General features: G+C 43.6%; 1 protein-coding gene across 2 annotated transcripts in view; it reads right to left on the bottom strand.

The window, feature by feature from the left end:
* Positions 1 to 1,067: 1,067 nt before the first annotated feature.
* The window catches only part of CD82 (CD82 molecule), a 62,239-nt gene continuing 46,654 nt past the window's right edge, over positions 1,068 to 16,652 (bottom strand). For both annotated transcript variants that reach the window (XM_033928293.1, XM_033928294.1), the window contains exons 3-9: positions 15,371 to 15,443; positions 13,835 to 13,959; positions 12,235 to 12,309; positions 5,045 to 5,152; positions 3,125 to 3,289; positions 2,949 to 3,032; positions 1,068 to 1,957 (exon numbers count right to left, since the gene is read on the bottom strand). In XM_033928293.1, the coding sequence (XP_033784184.1) occupies positions 1,880 to 1,957; positions 2,949 to 3,032; positions 3,125 to 3,289; positions 5,045 to 5,152; positions 12,235 to 12,309; positions 13,835 to 13,959; positions 15,371 to 15,443 (708 nt within the window). In that variant the 3' untranslated portion in view covers positions 1,068 to 1,879. The remainder of the gene's footprint in view (positions 1,958 to 2,948; positions 3,033 to 3,124; positions 3,290 to 5,044; positions 5,153 to 12,234; positions 12,310 to 13,834; positions 13,960 to 15,370; positions 15,444 to 16,652) is intronic.

Raw genomic sequence — 16,652 nt, 5'->3', positions numbered from 1 at the left:
TCCCCCCCACCCTGTGGGAGGGGCAAAAGCGGCATCATAGAAATGGCACAGAGGCAACAGATTTTACTTCATCCATCCACTATTTACGTTAAACACACAATATACAACAAAGACACATTAAATATCCACTGTCTAATGGTGGCAAAATTAGCAGCAACAGAGCATGTGAAGGCAGGACCTGCCTCTATCAGAAGGGAAGCAGCAAAGATCAGAAATCAAAACCTCCACCGCCTTCTCTCTCACACTTACTGCACAATCGCATCATACCCTGGAATAGAGAATGACACGAGGACAAATTTATTCCCGTCGGAACCCAATGTCCCTGTCCCGTCCCCGTAGGTTGTGTCGCTCTCGCTGCCCCATTCCAATAAGCTCTGCCTTAACTGCACAAGCCTCGAACACTTATAATTTTAAAGTGTTTGAGGCTTGTGCAGATGAGGACGGAGCTTAGGCATTGGTGGAATGAGGCATTATGACATCACAATCTGAGCTCTAGAATGTTGCTACTTAGGATTCTAAAGGGTTCGAGGCTTGTGCAGATGAGGACAGAGCTTGCAGGAACGGGGTGGGAACAGGACGAGAAAATGAGTTCCCGCGGGGACAGGGAAAAAAAAAATTTGGCCCCGTGTCATTCTCTACCCTGGAAGTCTATATACATCCACTTCCCGTGCCAGTATTTACAAAGAAACAGCCTATGGCAGGGCGTTAACATCATTCTTGCTTTCAGAAAAACCTGTGGGAAGATGATTTGTTCTGCTTTGATTAAAGTTCTAGTGTTGCAAGGCTCCAGCAGCTAGAAACAGGACATTTCTAGGGGAAGGTCTAGAACAGTGATCCCACCATTTCAAAGCGGATAACAGCCACTAACCAGCTCTTCTTCCTCCGTGCTCCTTGTTCCACTTCCTTTCGGTCTACAAGCAGATTAAGCCTAGTGAAAATAATAAAGGCATGAAGAGGAACAGGTATTCTCTCCGATGGAGGGATGTTCTCAAAAGTAACTAGGCCTTCACGCCTGAACAGCCCTGGTCCGGATGGCCCACAAGGCCTGAATAGACCAAGATGTCAACTCAGTTTCAGTCTTTAATCAATATAAGAGATTTCATCGTTTGAACAGACTCTTAACCTATCATTTTGTTACCAGTCATAAAAAAGAAGAAGAAAAAAAAAATATATATATATATATATTTACACACACATATTCTACCCCAGAGGTAGGGTTGAAGGTTTGGAAGAGGTGTGCTGTAAAGGCTTGTATCGGTGGTCCTATAATTTCTGTGCATTAAGAAAACCTGGGTATGGAAAGTGTGTACAGATATTTAAAGGATATGACAGATATCAAAGTATAGGATTGCCAAGGAGAGAGAGTACGTTGGCTGTCACTGGCAATAGATGCATTCTAGAGGTCTCTTTTTTCCATCTCCTAGCAAAAAGGACCGTTTTTCAACTATGTTTCCTTTAAAATATGATTCTAAGAATTAGTAATCAAAAATCTGGTACTTATCGTGGTGCGGTCCACTGTATATTACCAACTGGGCAAACGGTTGTACTCTGGGTCATGTGATTGCGTTTGAAGCGACGAAAAAAGTGCAGGTACAAAATTTCAGGGTGCACACCCGCGTTGGGGGCAGCTGGGAAAGGGCCAAGGAGCGACTGGGAGGAAGCTGGCACGCTGGCTTCTCTACAGCGGGAGCACTAGAATATGTTTTACAGCAGTGCATGCTGGGAACGCAGGCGAGACATGATGTCCCCCCTCCCACCCCCCACCCCACCCAATGTCCAGTGAAGTATATCCGTAGGCTGCAGAGGTGTCAAGGTGTGGCTCCGGCCCTCTGCTTGCCCTCGTTTCACATGCCTGCTGGTGATAGAAGGAGCTTGCAGATCAGTATTTGGGGACTTTGGTGTAGTCTTCACTGTGAATGTTCCGGCACAGACATATAGATAATATCATTCCGAAGAACTGTAGCGGGGGGGGGGGGGGGAAAGAGTGGTAAAGATGTGAGCAACATTATGTGCAATCATACCAAACCCAAGAGAGGAATGACCTCAGATTGTACAAGTGAGACAGCTTCTGCTATTACCGGTTCAAACCATAGGATCAACCCCTTCAACTTTATTTCTTTATTCAATTTTCTATACTGTTCTCCCAGGGGAGCTGTCTGTCCCAGCGGGCTCACTATCTATCTAATGTACCTGGGGCAATGGGGGGATTAAGTGACTTGTCCAAGGTCACAAGGAGCAGCGTGGGTTTGAACCCACAACCCCAGGGTGCTGAAGCTGTAGCTTTAACCACTGTGCCACTCTAGAAATAAACATGTAGTAAAAGAGAGCCAAGTATAAGACAATCAAGCCATTGTGACATCACTGATGAAGTTGGCTCTTATTGGTGGAATGAGGCATTATGATGTCACAATACCAGCTCTGGTTATCAGAGGCTGAAACGTTATTTATTTATTCAGTTTTCTATACCGTTCTCTCTGGGGAGCTCAGAATGGTTTACATTAATTTATTCAGGTACTCAAGCATTTTCCTTGTCTGTCCTGGTGGGCTCCCAATCTATCTAATGTACCTGGGGCCATGGGGGGATTAAGTGACTTGCCCAGGGTCACAAGGAGCAGCGTGGGATTTGAACCCACAACCTCAGGGTGCTGAGGCTGTAGCTTTAACCACTGCGCCACACTCTCCCCCACACTTGACCATTAGCGGCTCACTACCCCTCCCCCAAACTAGAAATGATGTGAGCAGATAAAAAGATCACTTGGCTGGCCCAGCTAGGTTCAGGGCACCAGTAAGAAGTGAACATTTTTGATATAACGGATGAAGCTTCACATCCAGCCATTCAAGATACCCACAATGAATATGCATGAGATAAATTTGCATGCGCTGCCTTCAGTGTATGCAAATCTCACGCCTACTTATCGTAATGGCGGACAGGCCGCTCTAGCACGCACCTCAATAACCGCAACCCCTGCACAGATCCCCAAAATGATGCCAAGATTATCCTTCAGCCAGCTCTCCACCCCTTCCATACAGCCCTGTGTGGAGGAAAGGCAGGGAGACACAGTTAGAGACCCTTTAGCACAGGCGCCAGTGTGACTAAAAACGTCCCCCTCCCCCGGATACTTACCTTGGAAGGGAACTCAACCGTTGTACTGTTTAAAGGCGTCATACAGAATCCATTAAGGTCTGGGCTGCTGGAATTGCAGGAGCAGGGGTACATGGCACCGGAGCTATTTTTAATAATGGGGTTTTTGTCCCAGTCACTCACGTTTGTCCAGCCACAGCACTTGAGCTGCAAGCAAAAATCACAATTTAGAACAGTGGTCTCAAACTCGCGGCCCAGGGGCCACATGCGGCCCGCCAGGTAATATTTTGAGGCCCTCAATATGTTTATCATAATCACACAAGTAAAATAAAACAGTTTCTTGATCACATGTCTCTTTAGCTATAAATGACAATATTATTATTGACTTAGCCAAAAGGAAAGATTTATAAACTATAACGAGTTTTACCTCGTTAAAAATTGTCATTTCTTTAATAAGACATTAACTATTTTTTCTGCGGCCCTACATGTACCTACAAATCCAAAATGTGGCCCTGCAAAGGGTTTGAGTTGGAGACCACTGATTTAGAACTTCCTAAATCGCGGTCTCTTTCACCTTCAACCTGTGTCCCCCTCATTCTAGATTTTTCTTTTAATTGAGACGCGCCTCCTGTGCATTTATGCCACGCAGGTGTTTTAAATCTCGCCATCATAACTGAGCTGTTCAGGTCATCTGCCATCATTTACTAGGTTACCAAGTCTCCCCTCTTTCTCCCAAAATATACAGAATCAAGACCGGCTAAGTCCCTCAGGCAGTGCAGACTGCTGATATTCGATGCCGGGTCATTTTCGGTGACCGGCGTTGAATGCCTGGTCTATCTTTGGCCAGCTTAAATTGAATTGGCTACATCGGCTTTAAGCACTGGCCACCTAAGTTACAGCGGCCAAAGACAGAACTGCTTTTAACAAAGGTCCGATTTGGCCGTTAAACCTTGGTCGGCGAGCGCTTACAATTGGCAGCTATCGTGCGATAATAGCTGCCCAGATTTAAAATGCCAGCCACTAATATTCAGTGGAGATAGTCGGCTAACTGCCTGGGTTATTGTTAATTGCTTGGACAATTGTTTAGTCATCTTGTCGATGTAAAAAAAATCTGTGCGCGTATAGAAGCATTGCCTTGCTGTTTAAGATAACTTGTCCAGTTATTGTAACAAGTCTGGGCCTATAGGTTAAAGTCATTTTGTCATTATTAGAAGTCTTTGATCATTCTATCTTATTACTGATCTATATTATCTATGTAAAATGTTTAAAAAAAAAGAGCCAAAACCTGCGATACACCACTGGTAACATCCCTTTCTTCAGCGAAAGCGCCATTCACCACTAGCGTCTGTTACTTTCCACAATCAATTTCTAACCCAGTCACTTTAGAGGCTGGGCAGGAGCACTTATGTTTATTTACGAGTCGCCTATGCTGTTTTAAGCGGAAAATGAAGGGCCTCGACCATTATATGAAAGCAAATCGTTGTATACCGGGAATGTTTATGGGCTTGGGAACGGTGTCTGGTCACAGTCAAGTAAACTGCAAGTGACCAGGGCAGATCTAGCTCCTTCTTCCCTCCCAGGGAGGCCTCATTTGTCCTCTTTCATTCATAATGGTCTTTACAAGGGGGGGGGATGGAATGACCAGCATAATAAGGAAGCCATGCGAGAACATTAAAAGTACACGTTAAGAACAGAGAGCGCAGGAATCGTTCCACTTCAGCTGTGGCGTTTAGTATTTTCCCACCTTCTTCCAGGTCAGAGTGGAGGGTCCAGCAAAGGTGGACGTGCTCAGGCCCAGAAAAGCCTTCATGTTTGGAGACGGTCTCCTCAGATACCGAAGGTGTTGTGATATTTCTACACGGTGGAGAGATGGGGGCAGATGGACGCTGGGACCTGGAGAATGCTACTGCGTCACCGGACTAGCGGGAGGGCCGCAAAGCAGGATAAAACGGTTTCACTCACCTGTCTCTGAACATAGTCCCAAGTTTTCTCGGTCGTGGTGTTCATCCCATCCTGGTAATCATAGTTCTGAATGAGATCTTCGATGACTGTGGTCAGCTCTGTCTTCAGCTAAGGGAAGACACAAATGAAAAGGGAATCGTCATAAATATTTAGGGCCCGATTCTACATAGTTTGTTTCAAAATCGGTGACGAGTCGTACAGGGCTAAGTGCGATTCCGTAAAATTTAGGTGCATTATATCGAATCACACTTAGTGCCACCTATGCGGGCAACTGGGTTGCTAGGCGTCCTAATTTTAGGCACGCCCCAATTTATGCCAGGGTTATCTTTGCCTAAATACCTGCACCTAACTCAAAAAAGCGCCCATGAACCTCCCCTAACCACGCCCACTTTTAGGGAGGTTCTTTGAACTAGGCGCCTACTTTTTATAGACTCGTATTTTTGAGTTATCGATTTAAAAAATTGATATACGGCCTAAAAAACTAGGCAGTTTATAATCAACATCCAAAATGATTAAAAACGCTACATCGCATCGCCAACGAAAACTATCCTGCTGCTTACCCCTACTGATAACGCCTCTGTCGCTCACATGAACACATCAACAAACGACTATGTTTTCAAAAGTTTTTTTTTTTTTTTTTTTTGCAAAGTATCTCTGGTCCTGTGTAAACACAATTGACTGGTCAGAGCATTCCAAAATTTCACCCCTGCTACTGAAAACATCAAATTCCTAACCCTTTCATGCCTCTCTCTCCATTGATAGTCTCATACCATTTTCAGATCTCAATGCCCTTCCTGGGCAATACAGCGCCAACAAACCTTGAAAACATCCAGGCGCCTAACTTATAATTAAGTCCAATTATGAGGTGTTAAAATGCCAATTAAGTAGGGTGACCCTATTTTTCTCTGGGAAACCCCAGACACGTGACCCCCGCCCTGCCCCGCCTCCTCTCTTCCGGATGAGCTCCGGCCGCGTCTGGAGGGCCTGGAGCAGGCGCTGATGTGTGTGATGTCATCCTCGCATGCTCAGAGGGCCTCCAGATGCGGCCGGAGCTCGCTGGGTTTTGGAAAGTCCATTCAGGAGCCCGGACAGTCCTCTCAAAAGAGAGCATGTCTGGGTTTTCCCCAGATGTCTGGTAACCCTACAAGTCAGCCCTATTAATTAACTAAATTAAGCACCTACCTCAGCTAGGCATGACGATGTAGGCACTTAACTTTAGGCGAACGTTATATAATTTGCCAGTTAGTGCAGAGGCTCATATGACCCATAATTTAAGGAAGTCATTTGTTCATTTAACAAGCGTGGAAAACTAGGATTTTTATTCTATACACTCCAGCCTCAGTTGCACACAAAGTTGGTGATGTCACAAAAGATCGTTTATGTCTTTTGTGAATATATTCACAAAGTAATAAAAAAAATCAGACATGATTTAGAGTGGCAAGTCCCGGACATAAGTCTCTTTACATTCCAATGGTGTCTTCTATCCCGCCAATACCTTTCAGTTCTGGGCGGTTTTACAAATGAATTGGCCTGGGCATTCCCAGGGAGATTCCGAGGTTGATAGTTGGAAAATGCGTTGGGATCTGGGGAGTCGGGAAGGTTTAGTTAGATCAACTGACAAATTTCTTGAATAGCATAGTTTTCAATTCTTTCCTGAAGGTTTTGTAGTTGGGCATTGTGGTCATCAGATTGGGGAGGTGGTGGTCTAGTCTTGCTGCTTGGGTTGCCAAAAATGTTCATTCTGTACAGCCAGTGAGAAATGGCCGGTTTACCCAGAGACACAAGTCACGTCAGGCCTGCCTTCTACCTTTTTCTATTATACAGGCTTTAAGACATAGGACAGTTAAACCAGAGATATCACAGATCTCTTAAAAAAAAGTGATGGGAGAACAATCACAGAAGATGTATTAAAAAGTTAAATATTTCTATCAGTATTTCATGTAGGAAAAACCATTAGCGGGACAAGCCACTAGGTGGCAACCTACTTCAATATTCCTCATATATCATCTACTGGCAAGTAGCCATATTGGTGAAGTTTATAAGCGAATCTCCCTGATGGAGAGGAACATCTCAAAATGCTGGCCATGTTAGTTAGGGTTTACAGAAGAGTCTGCCTTTCAGTCTCGGCAAGGGACGGCAGTTGGCGTACTTCCCACACAAGAGTTTGAGATAATATGTATACAATGTAAAACCATGTAATGACTCATGCAAGAAGTGGTCCTTAAGTATTGGAAGATAACAAAAAATAATATTTGCACTCGATTTTTGGGACCGAGTAATGGTCTAGTGTAACAACTGGTCCTCTTAACAATTTTTAAATTAAGTTTCACATTTAAAGCCTAAACTAATCAATACAGGATTTATAAATCACACCAATTCCAAATAGTTCAAAGTGATTTACATCATAAGAAGCTATACACAATCTATGGGAATCTAATCTAATCCAGTATTTCTGAGTCACACTATGCCTATTTAGGCTCAAAGTGACGTACAATATAAGGAATTATAGAATGTATAATCTACATTATATTATAGCAGTTCGAAGAGAACAGAGTTATGAGTGGAGTAATGGGGAAGAGAGGAATTGAAGTTCAATGACTATACTGGTCTAATACTTTAGTTAAATACGAAATTTAGCGATACTAGGTATATTAAGCTAGTTGTCTATAGTGTGTATACTCTCAAAGAAGAGTTTTATTTACTTTGGGGGGGGGGGGAATCTGTTGTAGAATGTTCCCATCCTAATGTCTGTCGGGAGGTTGTTCCAAGTCTTGGTGCCAAGATGAGTGAAAAGCGAGTTGAATATGCATTTGTATTTAACTCCTTTGGGATACGAGATGAGCAGTTGAAGCGATTTCAGTTTTCTGGTTGACGTTGGCCAAGAGTTGACGAATAGGTTTAAGAGTGGCTCTGCTGTTTTTGCACATAGAATTTGAAACATTATACAGGATAGTTTGAAGATTATATGAGTTTTGACGGGTAGCCAGTGTAAGTTCTTATAGTAAGGTGAGACGGAGTCAAATTTTTTGAGTTTGTAATATCAGTCCGATCTTTGTGAACAAAAGCCAAATCGAACACATTAAAATCACATTAACATAAAATTTAAACAATGTCGTACAAAAAAGTTTAAAACTTTTTATGAAAGCTAAAACAGCTAAAATCGGGATGGCCATTTATCATTCATTTTTATCATGCAGTATTGCCTGTATAAATAACCCCCCTTTTATGAAACGTAAAACAGCTAAACTCGATTCTTATTTGCACAGGTAAATTATTCCAAATAGTAATAGCAGCCTTTACAAAGGAGGAGTTAAACTGGCATTTAAATCGCACTCCTCTAGATTTATGGAAAATGCAATCAGTGTGCTACTTAACCTAACAGAAGAATAATGTAACTGAAAGAAACTCAAAATGAGATTAACTGAAGAATCAGCTTATAAAATATTGATGGATCAAACAAGCTGATTTAAACTAAAATACATTTCTCAATAGATAATCAATGAAGTCTTTTGCAAGCTGCAGAAAAACAATATCATATCTCTTTAGGCCCGAATCCCTATGGCGGGCTCTGTCTCTGGCAGCGCTTAAGGCCCAGTTAAAAAGTACACCTCTTTGAGGGTGCTTTCGACTCCTAACTCCTCTCACCTTGGGTTCTGCATCCCCAACTCTATATGTCACGTCTGTCTGTCCAAGTTAGATTGTAAATTCTTTCGAGCAGGGACAGTCTATAAATGTCAAAATGTATAGCGCTGTGCACGCCTTCAATGCAATATGTGATTAAGCAGTAGTAGGCGGCCAAAAATCGACCTCACAGCAGTGTTTTGAATCAACCTCAACTTTTTAGCCAGCTTCAAATTCAAGCACAGAGAGTTACAATTATCTGGTTGAGAGATAACACTAGCAATTGATCTAGAAGTACGAAATGATGTTCAAGAAAATAGGATTTCACTAACTTCAGTTGCCTCATACTACACAAAGTCATCCTCTACCGATTAGCAATTTGATCTTCATATTTAAGAGAGGAGTCCAGTAAGACCCCTAAAACTTTAGTTGGGGTTTGTTTTTTTTTCAACTTTAAGAGAAGTATTGGTTTGTAAAGTTACAGACGAAGGAACAGAGGATAAATCGATTATGAAACCTGAGAACCTTTGTCTTATTTGCATTCCGTTTACGAGACAAAACCAATTCTCAATTCTGTCTCCACAATCTAAGATCGTAGCATTAATATCTGCCGCATTCAAACTCACTTCAATGAACAAGAAAATATCGTCAGCATATAACACACAATCTTCACCTGAACAGTACATTTCCTGCAAAGAACTCGTAAAGATATTAAAAAGCAAAGGAGAATTTGATGATTCTGTGGAACTCGGCAAAAAGAAAAAGAATTCCAACTCCTGGAAAAGGCCCCATTCTTCACGACCCAATAATTCTGATATATTAGAAAATCTTTAAAGCAATTCAGAACCAACCCCCTCCCCCATGCCTAACTTAATCCGCTTATTACGTCTCATTTTTAAGACAATAGTGTTGGCGTTCAAGGTCGTCCGCCAAGGGGAGTCCCATGTTATTTGTCACAGGCTATGGTACTTTATAGGCCACTTGGAGCATTATGGTCCGAAGGGGCAATACGACAGTCATTGACAGGTTTCTCAGCAGTGCGTTATGAGAGCACTAGGCATGCCGTTATTTCTTTTATGGGAATAACGCTGTGGAATGAGTTGACTGGACCACTGAAGTTTAAGAAACTTCTGAAGATTACATTATTTGTAGAAGCATTTCGATAAATGTTTTTTCTGGGTCATGGATGTTATTGTATGGATACGCTGTCCAGTGCCGTAAAATATGGCCGATATGAAGGCACTGTTGTTACTGTATGTATAATATGTGCTGTATATTTCTTATTTTTATATGATTGTTTTCTTTGTAATACTGTACCACCTAGTTTTAGGTGGTTAAGAAATCTTTTAAATAAATAAAGAATGATCTACCGAGTCAAAAGCAGCACTGATATCAAATTGTAACAAAATAGATTAACATCTAAAGTTAGACATGGGTTAAGTCAATGTTAGTAATAACAAGTCATTGCTATGCATGACACCCATTTTTAATACGGTTGAGAATGTCTAAGTTTAGATGTTAATGTTAATTCATTGCTATGCATGACGCCCATTTTTAATTCTGTTGAGAATTACAGAGGGAGAATCTGAGAGTACTAGATGTTGGACATCTACAAGTGTTGCAAAACGGATTCTTTTTCTGGCAACCTTGACAAGTGGGGAAAAAAAACCCCAAACCACTAAACTGGGATGAAAGGCACTTAATTGAATCAACCTGCAAGGATTGAGGCCTGTTCAATGTTTGGAAAGAAGAGCAGAGATGGTATGTTGGGGTTGGGTGTGGCGGAGGGAATTTAAGTCTTTCACCAATATTATACTAACCCCCCCAAGAGAATCTGGTCTGGGTTCCAGAAGATGTCCTAACACGGTATATCGCAAACTGTGCGCCGTGGCAAGATTCCGGATGCAATGCGAGCGGCGAGTCAGCTGGTGCCTCTCCCACTCTCCGCACCTCCCCACTGGCGTAGTCCTTTCAGGGTTAACAAGCTCAGGGCCCCCTCTGGAGGACCTCCGCACATGCGCCGACGTTGAAGATGCCATTGCAATTAACGTGGGCGGAGACCCTCCATCCGCGGTCCCAAGTTTAGTGGGCGAGACACTGTCCTAACAGATTGTAATGTCTCTCCAAATGCCTCACAAGAGCCAGGGGTTTACAAAAGGGTATCAAAGGAGTATTTAGAATATGGAGTTATACATTTCAAATTCTAATCAAACCGACTAGAAACAAGACAAGACGGGATAGGACTGAATATTTTGTAGTAGGTGGGGCTTAACTGAAAAGCGAATCCCCTCTATATTATTTGGGCAAGTGTCGTGTTCTTACTTTACCTAGAATATTCGCTCCGTTTCAAAATTCTTAGAACCCAAATCACTCAACATATTGATATAAGCTCTGGTGATTTCCAAGATCGATTACTGTAACGCCTTATTTAAGATAATTGCCCAAAAAGAAATAAGACGCTTACAAATTATCCAAAATGCCTCTATTAAAACTTATTATGAAAGTAAAGAAATTCAACCATATTTCGCCACTCCTTAAAAAAAATCTCATTGGCTCCCGGTGTCTCACCGAATAACCTATGAAAGATGCTTATTAAGTTACTTCTTTCTAAAGCCCCAGCCTTCATGGACAGACTTTCGATTCCTTATGCCCCCACTCGAATGCTCAGATCCAACGACCAACACTTACTGACAGCCCCCTCCCTTACGACTGTCAACACACGAAGACAATACATTTTCTCTGTCACGGCACCGCAAATGTAGAATTCCCTTCCCAATCACTTATGGGAAGAGCGCCTTCTAGACAGATTTAAGAGCAAGTTAAAAATGCTTTCTTTTGAAAGATGCTTTTGAGTTTTAGCTCCCCAAGTTAGGATGACACCTTCAAATGTTGACCTCTGATTTCTTTAACAAAGACAAAAACCATATTTCTTTTTCTCTATTATTCTTTTCCTCTCATTTTCATTCTAATTATTACTTTCTTCTTTTTCTTTCTCCTCTCATTACTTTCTTCTCTCTCTCCTCTCGTTACTTTCTTCTCTTTCTTTCTCCTCATTACTTTTTTCTCTTCTCCTCTCGTTACTTTCTTCTCTCTTCTCTTTTTCTGCTCGTTACTTTATTCTCTTTCTTTCTCCTTTTTCTCTCTCCTCTTTCTCCACTCGTTACTTTATTCTCTTTCTTTCTCCTTTTTCTCTCTCCTCTTTCTCCGCTCGTTACTTTATTCTCTTTCTTTCTCCTCTAAAAACTCTTCCTTTTGTCTTATCCCCTATTTGCTTCCTTTCCTATTCAATATTGTATTTCTCACCCCTTTTCCCATTGGCACCGTTAAGTCCTGTACTTCGAGTCTATGCCTCATATACTGTTTTCCCTGAACGTTGAAAAACATTTTAGCCATGTTCATCGCTTAGAAGTACGATTAAGCGATGCATCAAATTTTAAACAAAACTTGAAACTTGAATATGTACCTAAGTTAAACGGAAGCACATCCATGTTCTGGTCTGAGATTCTCCAGCACTCTTACCTTGCTGAAAGGCGGGAAAGGGGGAGGGAAGGAGTGCCGGGAATCCTTACCTTATCCTTTTGGTAATAGATGAGGACTCCCGCTGCGATTTGGGCTACCAAAATCAACAGCAGACAGGCGAAATACTGTAACACAAGAAAGGGACATATTAGAACAGTAGGGCCTCAGCTGAGCCTCCCCAAGGCCACCAGGGCCCAGTGGCATAGCGAGGGTGAGAGGTGTCTGGGGCAAAGGCACCCCTCCACCCTTGTCTCTGCCCCCACTCCCTGCCGCATGCATGCCCCCTTCCCTTCCCCCGTACCTCTAGTCGTTGACCGCCGCAAGTAACAAACTTCAACGTGCTCCCGGTGATCTCCCTCTGACGTCACTTCCTATGCGCGGCCATCCGGAAGCGACGTCAGCGGGAGAGCCGATGCAGTTGTGAGGAACACGTTGAACTTGGTGCAGGCGGCGGTGAACAACTAGAGATATGGGGGAAGGGCATGGCGAGGAGCGGGGAGGGAAGAGGTGTGCCCGCACCCCCACCAACATGGCACCCAGGGTGGACCGCCCCCCCCCCCTCACTCTCCCCTTACTATGCCACTGCCTGCAGATTCAGCCACGTTAGACCCGCTCTATAATCACGCTAGAAAATTGAATTTGCTACTTTAAAATACCCCTCGAGATAGGCACACAGCGCCAAAACATTGGCATTAGGACAGAAAACATCAACAATCACCAGCTGTCTAAGTTGCAACTTTTTTTTTGGGGGGGGGGGGGATAACCTCCTTGAAAGGCACGGCTAACGCCGGAACTGGCGTTAGGCATTGTAAAGCGCCTCTGTAGTCGCAATTCACGTGAAAGACAGGCACTGGAAACGTAGGCCTTGGTAAACCCTAGCTACATTTCTGACGCCTACCTTTCAGGACGCTGCGATTCTATAAGCCGTGCAATTGCATGATTGACACTTGATTGGCAGCCATTTTTTTAGGTGACCGATGACAACGTTGCCGTTTGTAGAAACTGGGCCTATTATCAACAGAATAAGCCATATACCAAATACTAAAAACTCTGATGACGGAAGCAGATTCGTTCAAATCACATTAAGGTAAGTGCTGGTTTATCTTCGGGGTTTTGCATCGTATTATTTTGAGAGGTAGCCGATTATTACGGCATTGCTTTTGCTTATATCGATGGCTATGTGCCACAGTTGCTGAATCCTGGCCAAAAGACCTCATCTATTTTTATACATGATGCAAGTTTTGAAACATAACTGCAAATGTGGGTGTTATACAGGAGACAGGTGTGGGCATTTATCATGCAGCTAAGGCCTGTGTTAACTGGTGGGTTTTAGGGCAGCCAAATAACACCCCTCCCCCCCATTTATGAAGTTTTTTTATCACCAGCCATGGCAGTAAAAGCCCCAACGCTCACAGAATTCCTATGAGCGCTGGAACTTTTACTTCCGCAGCTGGCGACAAAAGAACACTTAACGCGGCTTCATAAAAGGGGGACTGTAATCCCCCCCCCCCAACAAAAGGAATCAAATATATGACTATAATTGCAAAGGAAGCCTAAGAACAAAGGCCCAGAAGGGCATCAAACGCTAGAAACAGGAACTTTTTGATCGTTCCAAGAAATCGACCCCGTTGGAAGTTGCCAATTACTCACCACTCCCAGGAGACATCGGATTTCGTTTACTGCACCAAGGCAGCCCAAGAATCCCATCACCATGGTGACAGCGCCTACAGAGATAAGGATGTAGGAGCCAATCTTCAGCGACTCCGACGCGCTTTCTGTAGGGAAGGGGGTGGAGAGAAAGAAAAGTAGTAATATAAGGGTAGGACACCTCACTCCCCCTCCACCCGCCTGTACTGTAGATCCAGAAGTTCAAAAAAAGCAACAGGGCAGCCGATCCACATGATCCAATGTGGTAAAAAAAATTTAAAAAAAAGGCAGCAGATCAGGAAGAGTCCTTTAAACAGAATAGTCACATCATGGAACACAAGAATGCCATCAAGTGCCGTGTGAAAGAGAATCTGCTTGTGGATCACACTTTGGAGGCTGGGCATCATTTTGAGGATTATAAATTTTGTGAAAAGTTTGAACAATTTCCTGGAGGAAAAGTCCATAGTCTGTTATTGAGAGACATGAGGGGAAGCCACTGCTTGCATGGAATGTTGCTACTATTTGGGAGTGCCGGAATCTTGCTACTCTTTGGGGATTCTGCATGGAATGTTGCTACTATTTGGGGATTCTGGAATCTTGCTACTCTTTGGGGATTCTGCATGGAATGTTGCTACTATTTTGGGGTTCCAGAATCTTGCTACTCTTTGGGGATTCTGCATGGAATGTTGCTACTATTTTGGGGTTCCGGAATCTTGCTACTCTTTGGGGATTCTGCATGGGGGTTCGGAATCTTGTAACTCTTTGGAGATTCTGCATGGAATGTTGCTACTATTTGGGGTTCCAGAATCTTGCTACTCTTTGGGGATTCTGGAATCTTGCTATTCTTTGGGGATTCTGCATGGAATGTTACTACTCTTTGGGGATTCTGGAATCTTGCTATTCTTTGGGGATTCTGCATGGAATGTTACTACTCTTTGGGGATTCTGGAATCTTGCTATTCTTTGGGATTCTGCATGGAATGTTGCTACTCCTTGGGTTTTGGCCAGGTACTAGGGTCCTGGATTGGCCACTTTGAGAACTTGTGTTGATGGACCATTGGTCTGATCCAGTAAGGCTATTCTTATGTTCTCCTATGGAAAAGTAGCATCATTAAAATGTATTAAACACTCCTCTATCCCACACACACACCTCCCACATCAGATGGTGGTCATGCAGCAGAGGTAGTGTGTTACAGTGGTGTAGCCAGACCTACTATTTTGGGTGGATTCTCCAAGCCCCCCCCCACCCGCTCTCCGCCCTGAAAAGCTCAGTCAGCATTTCCTCTGTCCTTCCCAAGCTTCTACTCTTATCCTCACCCCCAAAAGACCAGCATCCATTCCCTCCTCAAATCCCACATCCCTCCCTGATGTATTTCACAGGAATCCCTGTGGCCGCAGCAATTCATCTCTGCCACGTCCCACAAGGCGTGATGTCAGCGAGGGTAGAACATGGCAGAGGAAAACCTGCGGGGACCACCCCCCCTAACCCTCTCCCCCCCCAAAAAAAACCCAACCCCAAAACTCGCACTGAAACACTTACGAAGCACTGCAATGAAACTTGTGCTGTCCACCAGGATCCATATTCCAAAGCCCAGGATTAAGGCACCAAGAATCTGTAAGAAAAAAAAGAGCATCTCTACTAGGTGCAAAACAGAAGGAGCTCAAGGAAGGCAATCCTAGCATTCGTGAATATAGAAGCGCCACCTACCAAGGGCGCATTAGTACAACCATTTTTCACCTACTCAAACATGGATTCTGTTCTACTCCCGATTTGGAGAGTGGGGGGGAGGGAGGAATTCCAATTCAATTCAATTCAATCCTTGGTCTTGTATACTGTGACCTCTTTCTTCACATTTAAGGGTTGGGGGCCGATAACCACCCAGCACCCCACCCTATGGCACCTGCAGAACAGTCTCCAATCCCACAAGGCCGAGAAATATAACAGGACAGCTGTGGATTAACAAGCAAGCAGTCCCCACCATCTCCCCAGAGCATTTCCAGGAGACGGCACTTGAAGCATTAGTGCAGACTTCACATTCTTGGCAAAGAACAGATTCATCCACTATTCAAGGGCTCATATGCAGAGCAATGAGAAATTCTCATGCTCCTCCCCCAGCTCCTTAATCTCTTCCACTTCAACCTGTCCCGCCTACCCCCAAGATTACGCTTTCCACTTTCCTCTTGCTGCTCTGTCCCCCTACCCCCATCTCTCCTTTTCTACCTGATATTTTAATCACTGGCATAAACTTTGGACAGGTTCCAGCAGAGTCTGGGCTAAATATGCCCCAGATCTGTGACTCATTCCAGTACTTTTTCATAAACTGGCCCTCCCTTTAAACTGGAGGGAACAGCCCTACAGGGAAGGAATGCAAGTGCCAATCCTATTATTAAGGGAGGCTAAAGTAAATTAAACCTCACCGAGGACATTAAAGTTATTTATGCACGGAGGTTAACCCTTTCCATACCATCCCAGTCAGAGACTAAGAAAGTGCAGCAGACAGAAAGATTTCCCATCTTGCTGGGGGGGGGGGGAAGATGCCGCTCAATTAAAAGCACGTTTCCAAGCGTACCTCGATAGGTAACCTATGAAATCTATAAGGAAGCTCTCCATCACGACTCAAATACTGTCGTGAGCGTTAACCTTAGGAGTGAAATTCATTACCGTCACGTGATCTGAGGGAGGAATACGGCCGATTAACGACAAGGAAGACGGACTTCATTATGTGAAATCAAAGACTTCCATGTTTTCTATTGTTGGAGTAAAACACTGGAATTCCCTTCCTGGGGCTCCGAGATTGTGTGAGAATCGTATGGTGTTTAAA

This window comes from Geotrypetes seraphini, chromosome 19 (assembly GCF_902459505.1).
Source record: "Geotrypetes seraphini chromosome 19, aGeoSer1.1, whole genome shotgun sequence".
In the NCBI taxonomy this organism is placed as follows: Eukaryota; Metazoa; Chordata; class Amphibia; order Gymnophiona; family Dermophiidae; genus Geotrypetes; species Geotrypetes seraphini.
Note: the sequence above shows the minus strand (reverse complement) of the source record. Positions and strands in the feature narration are given on the sequence as shown.